Genomic DNA, 14,045 nt, shown 5'->3' on the forward strand with positions numbered 1-14,045 from the left:
GGGAAAGCAAAAGGTGATGAAATGAATGTTTGTGAATGATAGAAAGTCGAATTGTTAGTTTTAATTTAGCAATTTTTATGTTTTCCGCCTAAACATGGTTCCAATAGGCGATTTGAGTTTTTTAAACCCATTTTTCATCACTTAGGTGATTTGCCAACATTTTGATCGATTAGAAAATATTTAAACAGCTTGAAACCCATTTTCAATGTAGGTTTATAAAACCTCCACAGGGCCTTCTTCATTTAAAAAATGTATAACTTATATATTTTTTGTATGTTCAACGCGGTTAGAAAATGAACACTTCCACATTTTTAGAGATTTTTATCAAAAAAGTTTGAATTTTGTGGAACAATTTGGAATAAGTCAGAACAAACAGAAATTGACGCAAACATATATGTTTTTAACAGTGGAATGAGAGAAAAACCATGGATGTTTCTTTTGTTTTATGCTAAACGCAACGACCTTCAAAATGACAACGACAAAAATCGTGAAACCAATGTTAAAAACATCAAAAAGAAAACTTATAATTATACTGGAGAAACAGAGTAAGATGCACTTTAGAAACGTCTTATCTTAAGCATTGCCAAAAAAACCTTTGCCTGCGTCTGCATTTATAATTATTTCGCAACAACCCAAAGTTGTGAACTGAACACCTAATTGTTCATTATAAAACTTAAGCAAATTAAAATACATTTCTAAAATTTCGGAAATCCAACATCAATTTTATTGAATTATACATGTTCGGTAGAAAATCTGAAAAATAGTATTGAGAATACCAAGCCGAGTTATCTAATAAACATTTGGATTGTTGTCACTTCCATGCTTTTTTTATTTATTTAATACATACCAATTTCCTATTTCTTTATATCCACCGCATTTTGTTCCAGTGTGACCATCATAAATTTTTGAATATTGGAAAGACTTGTATTTACATCTCTCTTCTCTGTAAGTTTTAGCGGGAAACGACAAAGAGTAGTGCAGAATAGTAGAATGCTGAAACCACAGCTGCTGCGGCGTTGGTCATCTGGTGTTTGAAATAGTCTATCTGAATGAACTATTGAACGAAGTGCCTTAATGAAACACAATTATTAACCCTTTGTAGAAGTAAGAACAACCGATAACAGTTTTTGCGTCACAGGCCGGAGTCAGAGAGAAATCCTGTTGGTTTTTGTTCCGCGATGTTTTGCGGAAAAAACGTTAAATAGACGAGCATCATTTTTACATAGATGATATGCCAAGTCCAACGTCGGATTTCTGATGTTCTTGATTTGTCTCCCTTCAATCAATGGCCACACCAATGCCAGGTGCAAACTATTATGAATTTTATTGCAAAAAGGTTTCTCAGAGAAAAGTAAATTCAAATATGACTGCGAGAGTGCTCATATTTGCAACAGTACCTAGAAATGACAATAAAAAGGAAAACAACTATGAGTTGCGTGCAAATGTCAATTTTTTCCGGAATGTCAGGAGGCCTGTAGATTTGCACAAGCGGATATTTTGAAAGTTTGACATCATGTTTTGTTCCTTAGAAAATTTGGAATAAAATATGTGTTTTTATCATATTTCCGAACGTTCAAATCAGATTTTAAGAACACGACTTGCGGTCCGCGTAATTATGGACCACCCTGTAGTTAAAATATAGCACTATAAAATACTCGCCCATGTTAATTTGCTGTGGTTACATCTTTGTTGAACTCTGGAAACTAAATTTCGGAAATCTCAATAAAAAGGATCAACTGACGCACAGGAAATTGCTTTCACTGTAGCTGTGCATTTTAAACCTGAAACTTCATTTTCATTTTTGAGCTGGGTGTGTCTAACTTTTCAGAAGATCCAAACTTTGGATTTTTTCTTCCGGTCGAAAAACTTCTTTGGACATATAATTTCAATAATGTTTTTGTTTCCACTGTTATATGGTGATAAGGCAGTTTCAAAATTTTTGAAGCGTAAATTTTAGACGAAAAGGTTCTTTGTCAATAGTCTCAAAACAGTTTATTTGGTTTTTATTTTGTCGCTTTGTCGAGACTTGTGTGCATATTGTGATGTAAATCATCTGTCATTTCTGAAAGCAATTTTTTCTTCTTTCCTTTTAAATAATATTAAAATGTTTTTTTCTACTTGCGTAATGTGACGAGCTGAGATTTTTTTGCTTCTTTGTGCTGTCTAATCCTTATATGTATCAAAATCAAGAGATTATCAAGTACTTAAAAATGCGAACTGTTCTCGAAATAAATGTTTTTATTAGGATTAGTGCGAAACAAGAATGTTCTGCAGTTTCTATAACTCATCTACTTCGGATTAACTTCAAGGAGTCATTTTTCCTTTTTATTTTTGCTCGCATAAAGAAATGTACAATAAATTTTAAAAAAGGAGCATATACAACCACTTTTGCACATCTCGGCCAAGTTTCCGAAATTTAGAGATCCAGTTTGCATTAACGTTCCTCTTTTCTGGATTTGTAGACACCATCAACTTTTTGTCTTTCTTAATAGAAGTTCCTGGGTTCTCTGTTCTTATTATCTGTCTCCTCTCGCGTTCAAATAATACCATTTCTTCCAATTTGTTGTATTTTTTTCTATTTCATTGCTTCTTTGTAATCATATCTAACTATAGCACCTGTTCAAAGCTCCGTCATGGGAACTGAATTAAAAATTGACGAAAAAAAATTTGATCGATACATAGAATACTTGACGGCAGGCTATAAGGTAGGCGAATCATTGTATAATGAACGTTCATGGTATTAATGAAACATTTTTAAGCTCACAAAAGCTTTGAAATGGTTTAGTATGCAAACTGCCCACATGGATTTGGTACAAAAAGAAAATCTCCTGAATTATGCCAACCACTATGTCCAATCAAATATGGAAGAAGTCCGAAAGTATTCCATGAGAATTTTGATCAATCACGACGCTCAACGTGTAGAAGACATTATAAACACAAACGCGGAAGAATCACAGAAATATGACGCTATTGAACTTGTTGAAGACTCAAGAAAAAATAAACTTCAAGATTTTGTTAGTGGAGATCTTCCAGCTGACCTTAACCGGATGTTGCCAAACTATGATTCATTTCAATCATTACCAATTTTATCTGGAGGTGGTGTTGTCAATTCATCTTCACATTGCCAGCAAAATAATGATCTCGAAGATATGTTAAAACGAAAAAGAACAAATTGTATGATCTACGCTGGGAAAGCAAAAAGCCAGCCCACTAAGATTTTGGTTCAGACAATTGATAAGAGTTTTGAAGTGGCAAACGTAAATTGTAAGTTAGCAAATTCGAATTGAAAATGCTGAAAAATGTTCTTTATTTCAATTATTACCAAATGCATATATATGTACCTTGTAACTAGTTTTCGAACCGATATTTGTCTTTGGATAAAATTATGCACTTGTCATGTATTTGTAAATTAAATTGAATTAGATTATTAAACTTTCACTTCATTCAAATTCAAAGTGGTTCTTTTCAGCTTCGTTAGTTTTTGGAAACAACAGATTCGAAAAGCTAGATTCAAAATTAAACAATCTATCGTTTTACGAACTGCGTTTTCACATTGACAGCAACCCTCAGTTCGCTAACACTGCCGATGAACTTTTCAAAAAGTTTGTCTTCAAGGAATTTCTAAATAAGTTGAGAGGAAAACCAGTAAACAAAAAGTGGAGAGTCTACCTTGAAGAATTGAAAGACGAAGAAAATAAAAAAGCTATCAAATTGAATATGCTCACAAAAAGAATTGGTGGAAAAATGGAAAAATCGGTTGTCAAAAAAGCGGTAACTTTGAAAGATTAGAAAAATCTGAACATTTCACTATTCAAGTTTTCAGATTCAGTTAGAAACTCCAGTGAGTTCTGCTGCTAAACGAAATTTTGGAAATCTCGGTGCTCCCAACCCTCGGGTCGGAAAAATAAAATCAGGTTAGACGAAACGTTCTTCAAAGATACTGTTTAGATACATTTTAGAAGGAACAGTCACTCCACCAATCTTTAAAATCTCAAAGCACACTGGCTCACTGAAATCACTGAAGAAGGCAACACCTCTTTTGGCGAAATGCAAAAAAATGTGTGGCCGAAAGTAATTTTTCACAACGTATTTTTTGTCAGTTAGTATTTTAGATTTAGTTGCAAACTTTGTGTTGTGGTTTATAAATATTATTTTTTTTTTTGAATAAAATGCCTGGAAATACATTTAGTCATTTGTATAATTACGATTAAAGAAACTGCACAATATAGATTTTTGACAATTTTGAAGAGCGAGTAGGGTTTGTGGGTTATTAGCTTAAAATGAGGAAAGAATCTCAAACAACCAAATTTTATATTGAGACCTATTAAAAATGCCCTTAAAGGTTTTTGACATGTCAAAATTTCAAAAAAGGAAAATTGTCTTCAAAGAGTTTCCAAAATCTCTAATATCTATTTTGCACGTTTTGAATCAATAGGCACAACTTAAGTCGATAGCATCTTAAAGTTTTGGACCTACCAACTTGATAAAAGCTCCTTCAAGCTCCTTCAAAAGCTCCTTCAAAAAGCCTACAATAAATCCTACCATCTTGCGCGAAACAAGTGGTTGAAATTTTGGGCATCTTAAATGCAGCGTTTCTGCTGATGGTTATAAACGGAAAATTTGATATATTTAATTTCACAAAAAAATTTTCAAATTAAAGTTTTTGTGGCTAACGGCAGTTGCCAATGTCCGTACAGCCTTGTTAGAAATCAAAAACATTCCAGAATTTCCCTATGCGTGACTTCTCTATTTTTCATATATATATGTGTTCTCGACAATCAAGTGAGCATCTGGAAACCTTACTACATTTCTCAGCTCTTTTTTGAACTCTTCCCACTTCGATACGCTCAAGTCACATATGGCCACAAAAAGTGCAAATGGACGTGAACCTGATGATTTCCTACAACACAAATTCAACAAGCACTGCAAATTTTTATACCTTCTTTAATAGTATAATAATGCTATTAAACAAAAAAAGTACGACAGAAGGCAAAAATGTAGTTTTGAAATTGTAGTTCTACATATTCTAGCATTGTTCTGCAATTTTCTGCCAGCTGCCCACAAAATCGATCGGATTGTATCTTGCCTCCGTGTCTTCATTGAGACTTCTCTTCTTAACACCTTCTTATCTACCGGAAATCTTATTGTTTCATGACGTTTGACATACTTATCTTGTTTGTAGAAATGCAGGACTAGATACAAAAAAACTTAGCTATTTTTTCGCTGGAACTAGAGTATGCAAATTTCTCATTAACACGTGCATATGCCCAAATTTTTCTTCCACACTAGTTTTGAACCAGTATGAACTGCATGTCAGTATAGTGTGAATGAGGTTTTCACTGGTGCAAATGTGCAAAAATGTGCAAATGCTAATTCACCAATACTAATGCTTGAAAAAAAGACTAGCATGCCTGTAAATTAGAAAACCATAAAGTTGCAAAATTGAAGTTAAGTATGTACATACTGTATACAAACCTCTCATACTTTGCAGAATTTATGGTAAACGATTCATTTTTAAGATTAAATAAACTTAAATTTGTGGTAGAGCCAGTTAGGAAATAGTTAAATCACTTTATATTGTCAAAATTATCGAATATCGTTGTAACACGTTAAAAAAATTTCAAATTGATTGAGAGTCAAATAGGGACAACTTCTGAAGTTTTTGCCACTTTTTTGAAAAAACTATAGCACTGTCGCTTGTAAATCATAAGTAAATCATAAAATCCGATGGAAAAACGTTGTTTTTTATCGATGACTTCCGAACCAGTGGCAAAAACTTAATAATTACCTTTTATTGAAAGTATTTTTTAAAGTTTAATTAGTATATTTGGTCATTTTGGCATCATATGAATGATTTTAACAGTTTTCCCACTGCCGCTGCTTCACTTTCAAACAAAATCGGAGGATAATTGTTGAATTTTAAATGGAATTAAATCAAGTTTTGCAGAAAATTGCAAACGTTTTTCTTGAAAGTGTATTCTGATAATTTTCCTTGCACAAGTACTGACCTTTTTCATACAAAAAATAGTGGTTTTTAAAACAACTTTTTGTCGTTTAAAAATAATGAAAACGATTTGAAGTTAGTATGAATGAATAAAAGTTCGCAGGTGTAACAATTATTTGTTCTAACTCTAACTTTTTCATTAGGACACGATAACAAGTTGCCACGAAAATATTTTCATCATATCTTTTACAAAACAACCTTCTTCAAAATTTTGCAACCAATTCATTGCGTTGTTCTCGACGCAATTGAAAACCGATTCCATTAGAGTATCATTTAGACGAGAGTTACGCAACAAAACGATGAATTCACGAGTCTTGACTCGTTTTGCCTCAAGGTCTAGTCGATCGGTGTCGCGTGCCGCTGTCACCACTATAATAATCCATCAAATCTAACACCTTGCCGGCAACTGAACTTTCTTGCGGTCTGTCCTTCTTTGCAACAATTTTCTCACCTCATCTCCCTCACTTCATTGTATAAATGATTACAGATGAGGAGATATCATCGTTTATCGAAACACGCCTTTTCGCGCACTTTTAACTGACAAGCAGACGAAAAGTCAATAGTTTTGAATGACGGGGTACTGTAGCGGATGCGCTGTTTTCAAACCAGATTCCACTAAAAAACGTTACGAATGAGGGAATGTAGAATAGAAGTAGTGTTTTGTTTTTGAATATTACCGAACGATGAAAAACAGAAAACAGATCATGATTAATTTGACGATTGGCCTCAAAACTTTTAACTATTCATTTTTCTGGTTTTCCTACTTACCGCATTTCATTAAAACCAAAGATAGTTTGCAATTAGATCCTTATTTTATTTTCCCATGCAATACATTCACAGTGAAATTTTTCCCATTGACATTGGTGGGAACACGTGATGCCCCACTATGCTCCAAATTTGATATCGCCCACGCGTACAAATCCGAATAATTCCCAGATACAACCATGTTCCAAGTAGACAGGCATGCGTTCCCATGGCTGTCAATACGCCCATGATTCTCACGCATATGTATATAAAAACGTTGTACTAGAATCTCAAACTGCTGAAAATTTTCTGATTTTCAAGAGCATTATTTTTATGATCTGTTTTCAATTCTGACCACCAGTTGCATGACTTGACCGACTTTCCTACTTTTTTTGTAGTTTCTATTTACAACACCTATTTGAGAGCACTTGGAGCACAATACTGCAACACATGCTCTCCAATTTCCACCATATGTCGATTCCAGCCAACACTATACAAAAAGGTAATTTCTAGTTTTTTTTTAAATATTAGTCACCAATCGAGTATTAGAGAATATACGAGATGAGCTAATTATTACCTCGAGATGCGGTAGAGAAATGATTTATGAGTCTTCCGAATCAGTTGACCAAACGTTTCTGTCACCTCATTCTTGGCGTGTTTATTATATCACTGCAGTGTTGCATTGATTTTGAAACTGTAAACATTTTTAAACACATCTGCAACAAGATGATGTTGTGTACAATATTTTAATTAGTTCTAACTGAATTAACTTTTTTTAGAGGTGGAGTACCGAAATCTGACTATGCATTTTTAAACCTAAAATAACCCAAAACTACCAAATTTCGTAATGAGCCACTTTCAAAATTTCTCAAAAAAAAAGTTATGCCGGTTCAAAGTTCTGGAGAAAGACCCATTTTCAGCTAAAATCAAATTTTTTGCCACCTTTTCTGTGTCTCAACGTCTGGAACTTGATTTCTGTTTAATTATGACTCTTTAATAAAAATTGTGGTCTTTTATTAGGAATTTATTTTTTGATGTAAGTGCATTTTCGGCCGGTGTGGCACAAAAATGTAACTTCTATTTGTGCCCCACTAGCCGAAAATGTTCTTAAATCAACGAATAAACTCCCAATAAAACCCTCATTATTTTTTCTAGAACTTCGGACGTCATAACTTTTTTTTTGAGAAATTTTAAAAACGTCTCAAATTTGGTGGTTTTGGGTCATTCTGGGTCTAAAGAAGCAAAGTCTCAGATTTCGGTACTGCACCATCAATAGTTGTTTTTGTTTCATTTGGTTTATACATGTTTCTGTATATTTCAGACTCATTATTTAGAGCTTTATGCATTTTCAAATCACGAGTAAGCAAATATAAATGACTAAGTATATGATGCCTTTGTTTTTTTTAAACTCACTCATTTCAAAACGAAACAAATAAAAATAAATTTTTGGAGAAATAAACACGTTGATTTTTTTCAGTAATATTTCCTAAATTTCTGTGACAGGCCTTGAAAAATACAATAAAACTTTTATATGAACTTCAATTATTTATTGATACCCCTAGCCATTCAGAAAAAGTACACATTTAGTATTAATTATACAATTTTCAGTCTAATGACAAACCCGAAATCAAGTGTAACAGTTTTCAATTTCCATCGATAAATGTCTATTTGGCTGTCTGTGTGTCTATTTTTTCCATACTTCAACGAAAAAAACAAAATCACTGCCTCCAATATTTGTGTTTGTGACAGCCGACTCGCCCTTTCCTATTCACATCGTCGTCACTTCGCTCCGCCCATCTACCTCAGTTCTCACCAATCCGTGTGGTAGGCGTGGCCGTTACCACTAGAGACCACGCTCAACTAACTGGAAAAAACATTAGCTTACTCGACTGACTTCCTACTGTCTTGAGCTTAATATCTGGTGTCATCTTATCCATCTTTAAACTTTTTTGTATAGTTGTTTTCTTAGCAGTTACCTTTTCCTCACATGTTCTCTTTGGTTGCTTTTCTATTTATTTTAAAAACATTTACAGAACCTTATTTTCAGACAAAATGATGCATAGTGACTATTATACTCAGTCACAAGGTCCTACAGTAGAGCAGCAGCCAGAATGGCAAGCATCTGTCCAACCATATTCAGGTATGTAAATGAAAAATAAAGAAAACAATATACATTTATCTATATTACAGATCCACATGCTTACTCTCCGAGCTTCTACATGAACATGTCACAGGTGCCTCACTTTCTTCCAGCCCAAGTGGATCCCTTCATATATCCAAAGTAAGTAATTGTAGAGACTATCCCCAGTCAAATATTTGAAAATCAGTTTCAAATCATGCAACCCTTCCCCACTCCAGCTAGTATATAATTCAAGGCCAATCATCTTATTTCAGTACCCTCGGCAGTTACGGTGGTGACAAGCAAGTGCAATGTTTATGGGAGACCAATGGACAAGTGTGTATGCACGTATGTCAGAATTCAGGAGAATTGTCAACTCATATCAGTTCAAACCATATCACGCATGACAGCAAGTTTGTATGTCTTTGGAAAGGATGCGACCGAGAGTTCAAAATGTTTAAGGTATAGTTTTTCGGATAAACTCAATAAGATTAAACTCAAGTTTGGAACTTTAATATCAAGCCTTCTCTATTAGTCACCTACTTAGATGAAATACTATTAGAAAATGTAAAAATAATAATGATGTAAGTGGCTGTACTACAAATTTTGAGCAAGTTGTTTTTTTGGAATTTCCTATTCAGAATTGAATTTGTTTTTAGCTACAAAGTAACTTATTTCCCAACTATATGTAAGCATTGTTCAAGATGTATCCAACTTTTAGTAGAGGTGCAAACTAATGGAAGCGTCATCCTAATAGAGAAAATACAGGCTTCGAGTCATTCCAAATATGTCTTGCAAGTCCAACTGACCCGTGCTTCTGCACTAAACACTATCGTCTACCCTTGTTGCGTCATAAGTTTTAATTGTGTCCGATTTCTATTCTTGGGTGAACACGGTATTAAAATAGGTTCTTCCCCTGCAATTATGCTCATTTGCACCTTTGCGTAATCCTGAATAGAACTCAATACACGATATGCTTTTCTTGCAGGCCAAGTACAAACTGGTAAACCACATGCGAGTGCACACTGGAGAACGTCCGTTTTTATGCGATGTTTGCAACAAAGTGTTCGCAAGATCCGAGAATCTAAAAATCCACAAACGAATTCACTCAGGTATGTGTGATATTTAATACAAAATAACGAGAGAGTGGTTGTTGTTGTAGAAGGTGTAATAAGGGATTAGCATAGGTTAGGTATGCTCTTAATGAAATGATACATGCAATTCCAATGTCAAGTGTCAAACGCAGGTGATAGATATTCCTCTCATCACTGAGCAGCTCTTGAGTTGCCTTCCACACAAGCATTTGCTATTGAAAAAGCAATAATGATTCCGGGCAGTATGACCAGGCCCTTTTCATAATAGAACCCACACATTCATCATCATGAATTCCAAAGCAGGGAAAGGGGGTTATTCTTCGATCCGCAACTTTTGAGGATCGCAAGATTTACGATGTCAGTAACTCCTATTGTCAAGCAAATCTCGAAACGATCCTATTGCTTCGCTTTTGTGATAATCTCGCCTGTTTATTATTCACGTTCGTCGTTTACCGTAATCCGTTTATGGTGAGGGGGAGACACTGATCTCAATTGTTCCATTCTCGGGATAAGTAGAATGAAAAAAAAAATAGTAAAATCTTTGAGAAAGAAACACAATTTTCCTCAAAAAACATCTTCTAATACTTCTATAACGGATTTGTTTGACTTCCTGACACCACTAATTATGTGATGAAAACCTTTGAAAACAAGCCGATGATTATCCTTGTGATGATGCTCTAAGTTACATAATGTTTAGTCTAAAGATTTAGCTTCCGTCTTTTTGATCCAACCCGCCGCTTTCCACTTGTGAAAGATGGACAGTCCCAATGATGTAATAGTACATTTTGGATGGGAATATTAGCATTTCTGAATGTCAATGTTCAATTGCATAATTAAATTTGATTGAAATTTTGACTTGGAAAAGCCATTGATTTCTCAAAAATTACCATTTTGAGCAGGTGCAGCTGCTGCATTCATCTGATTTTTCATTTTTCATTTTTCATTATCCTAGTGCCGTAGCAAGAATATTCTAAGAATATTCGAATATGCGAATGCCTCAGCTGTCTCACGGGTTCTTGATTTATTGTATGAGTGCAGCTATCCTTTTGAACTTTAGCACCATATCTAGCACCTGCTAGTATTCCCAACAGAAAACTTATCTCTATAGTGAGACTGGAACAATTTGTAGCACCTGTACGAGTGTACTTCAGCAGCCATTATGATGTGAGTAATTTGTTATTTCAGGAGAGAAACCATTCCAATGCACACATAATGGATGCACAAAACTGTTCGCCAACTCTTCAGATCGCAAGAAGCATATGCATGTACATTCTAGTCACAAACCTTATAGTTGTATGGTAGGTCTAGATAAACCCCAGTTTGTTATTTAAAAAAACTGTTTTTTTCAGTACCCAGATTGTGGAAAAACGTACACGCATCCAAGCTCGTTGCGCAAACACACCAAGGTAAGTCGTGTGCCTATTGTCTCCGGTTTGAGAGGATTACATGAGATGAGGGAGAAAGATGGTATAGATGAGCAGGGTTCACACCTCTCATCGTGTCGATTTTTGGAGAGATGTAGTAAATCCTTGTCAAATTTAGGTACCCAAATTCTTGCTGAATCTTATGCGGTATGCAAGTGCTATATTCAATTTATCAAATTTTGATAATTGGGCTAAACTTCTCTTTTTTTAATTTGAAATACCATAAATGTTATTGACAAATGTTTAATTTATGCATTTTGAATTTTGGCCAACCTTCTTTTAGAACTATCAACATTTAGAAATTTTTCTTCGCTAATAATTTTTTGATACAAATTTTATCAGGGTATTTTCCCCATTTTTTCAGCTTGTTGCAAAAAAGTTTTTTAAAACAAGCTAGTTTTATCTCACATTTTCATTTTGTAGAATCTTAGCGGATTACTGTCTTTCCTCATTAATCTTATTATGAAAAAAAAAACAGTATGAAAATTTGATAATTTGTTTTGAAAAGAAACTAGTTCTTTTCCACATACACACTCTTAGTCACCGCGCCTAGCACTTCTTACCGAACCGTGCGCGAATTTGATTTGCATTTATGGCGTTTCAAATGAGACATTCCTTCATCCACCCATTCTATTCAAAGAGAAAAGTAGACAAAAAAAGAGATGAGATGATTTTACAGTACTCAATTCTCTAGATTCAAACTTGCCTGTTTATTTTATTAAATTGCAACCACATAAAAAACTAAAACAAAACGAAACATTCTAAAATTTCCAGGTTCATGAAAACGAAAAAAAGAGTCAATTGTCTCCGGAACATGACGAGAGTAGCGATTCGGGAAATGCGTCAATCGGAACACCAACCACCGACGAGAGCTTGACCTTCTCTCCTGAAAACATTAAACGGGATCAACATCTTCATACGATGCACACGTTTATGGATCGACCCAATCCTTTTATGCAAATGTATCAGAACCAGTTCTCCAATCCTACATACCATATGTTTATGGCAAAACCTGATTCCTACTGAGCACAAATATGCAGAAAATACAGTTTATAGCTTTATCGATTCCTTAACTTTTCTTTACTCATCACCCCAACCATGATCGTGTCGTGCAATTTCAGAGAACATCCCTCATATACCTCCCGTGATTTGAATTTTAATGTTCCTTTTTCTCCGAAGCCTCCTTCTAGCTCATTGTATCTATTTCCGGGTACACTGCTCATTTTGTTCAACATTTCTTGCTCTGCTTCAACATCCGCCTATTATCTTTTCAATAGGTACTGCTTTTGTTGAATTCTTTCTTGACACCTCCAATAAGCAAAACGACGTCGGTTTCTCTAATTGCTCCATTCTCTCTCGGATGTGCGTTTTCGTTTGAAAATTGTTGGCATGTTGCGGGATTGTCTTTTCTTTCACTTTCCAATGTGAACTGATATATATTGATGGGGTTAAACTTGAAAACTGACATATTTATATTTGCCTTCCCTACATTGCGTGGTATTTCATTCTGTATTATCACTTACGAACTTGTTCATATTTTTATTGTTTTTTCCAATCAATTTCTGAATCTTTTGATTTTTGAATTCAAATAAATTCATTCAAAATCAAACACACTTCACACCAGTCACAAACTAATTATTTTGAGCCTTGTAAGGTGACTTTTGGGTCATCAATTGCATAACAAAAGAGCATCTCAACAAGTTTATTCTATGATGTGTCTCCTGTTTGCCGACCAATCGAGAATCACCATTGTTACGTGACAGCATTGTTGCATATGCTATTTTATTGGCAAACACACTGCCACACATCGGAAGGATTTCAAGAATTACTTTGCTCCAGTGAACAGAGTTTTTTTAAAATTCTTTCTGAATTCAAAAAGTGCAATATGTCAAACTCGGTCGGATTTCCGGGCGACGAAAAGAGGTACACGAGAGGTAGAAAGTGGTGAAAAATGGAAACAGATCGCCGCAACATGTTCAATTAATTATCTTAAAGGAGGCACGCGACCGCATCAAAGACACCGCTACCTACGTGATTGCTTACTGTCATGTTCCAGTTTTTCGGTGGTTATATGTACGAGACAAGACAATGCAGTGAATTTTCACAATTGGGAGGGACACATTCTTGGTGTTCTACAAGAACGAAAAATTGCCCATAAATTCAGAAGTTTTCAGAAAAAGTTGGAAGCTTGTGTAATATAACACCACACAAAATGGAGTTAAATGTTAATCAATTTATCCTTTTTATTTGAAAAATATGTTTTTCTCTCTATGAGCTCAGCAGCGGTTTTTTCTAATCTTAAATGCACACGATATTATTTTTGTTATTAGTTAGTTAAAAATTAATTTTTGAGATGTGGGGTTTCAGTTAATTTATTTTTCATTACTTCTGAAAGGAAAATTGTTTGTGACGTAAAGCGTCGGTTCAATTAGTTTTAACAGTATAAATTATCCAACGCGAAAGGAGCAGAAAACTTTGTATTATCCTCAAAATTAATTGACTTTGAAACAATTGTTATCAACATATTCATAAAAAGTTTTTAAAAGTAGATGATCCTCACCATGGCAATATCTGACAAAAACTTGAATACTCGGAAAAAAACTTAAAAATTTAAATTTCAAATGTAGGTTTGTTTAAATTTAATCAATTTTAATCGGGTT

General features: G+C 34.3%; 2 protein-coding genes and 1 non-coding gene across 5 annotated transcripts; 2 read left to right on the forward strand and 1 right to left on the reverse strand.

Annotated features, from left to right (window-relative positions):
- Window positions 1–2,633: 2,633 nt before the first annotated feature.
- On the forward strand, window positions 2,634–4,075 carry K09F5.1 (RGS domain-containing protein; the record flags this gene model as incomplete). 2 transcript variants are annotated; one of them, NM_076906.2, is made up of 5 exons in its annotated part: window positions 2,634–2,705; window positions 2,760–3,264; window positions 3,470–3,771; window positions 3,824–3,914; window positions 3,960–4,075. In NM_076906.2, the coding sequence occupies 5 exons, from the start codon at window positions 2,634–2,636 to the stop codon at window positions 4,073–4,075; spliced, it is 1,086 nt and encodes a 361-aa protein (NP_509307.2). The 2 variants fall into 2 exon arrangements, with proteins under 2 accessions (NP_509307.2, NP_001362110.1); NM_001375074.1 differs by having other exon boundaries at window positions 3,969–4,075.
- A 3,144-nt stretch (window positions 4,076–7,219) lies between these two features.
- ref-2 (Zinc finger transcription factor ref-2) lies at window positions 7,220–12,994 on the forward strand (the record flags this gene model as incomplete). 2 transcript variants are annotated; one of them, NM_001029307.5, is made up of 8 exons in its annotated part: window positions 7,220–7,250; window positions 8,796–8,888; window positions 8,939–9,029; window positions 9,143–9,329; window positions 9,856–9,979; window positions 11,147–11,259; window positions 11,311–11,367; window positions 12,160–12,411. In NM_001029307.5, the coding sequence occupies 8 exons, from the start codon at window positions 7,220–7,222 to the stop codon at window positions 12,409–12,411; spliced, it is 948 nt and encodes a 315-aa protein (NP_001024478.1). The 2 variants fall into 2 exon arrangements, with proteins under 2 accessions (NP_001024478.1, NP_001024477.1); NM_001029306.4 differs by lacking the exon at window positions 7,220–7,250 and having other exon boundaries at window positions 12,160–12,994.
- Window positions 10,008–10,400, reverse strand: C47C12.9. The gene has a single exon (NR_071579.1). It is a non-coding gene; the product is annotated as an Unclassified non-coding RNA C47C12.9 (non-coding RNA).
- Window positions 12,995–14,045: the final 1,051 nt, after the last annotated feature.

Source organism: Caenorhabditis elegans, chromosome X (genome assembly GCF_000002985.6).
Source record: "Caenorhabditis elegans chromosome X".
Taxonomy (NCBI): domain Eukaryota; kingdom Metazoa; phylum Nematoda; class Chromadorea; order Rhabditida; family Rhabditidae; genus Caenorhabditis; species Caenorhabditis elegans.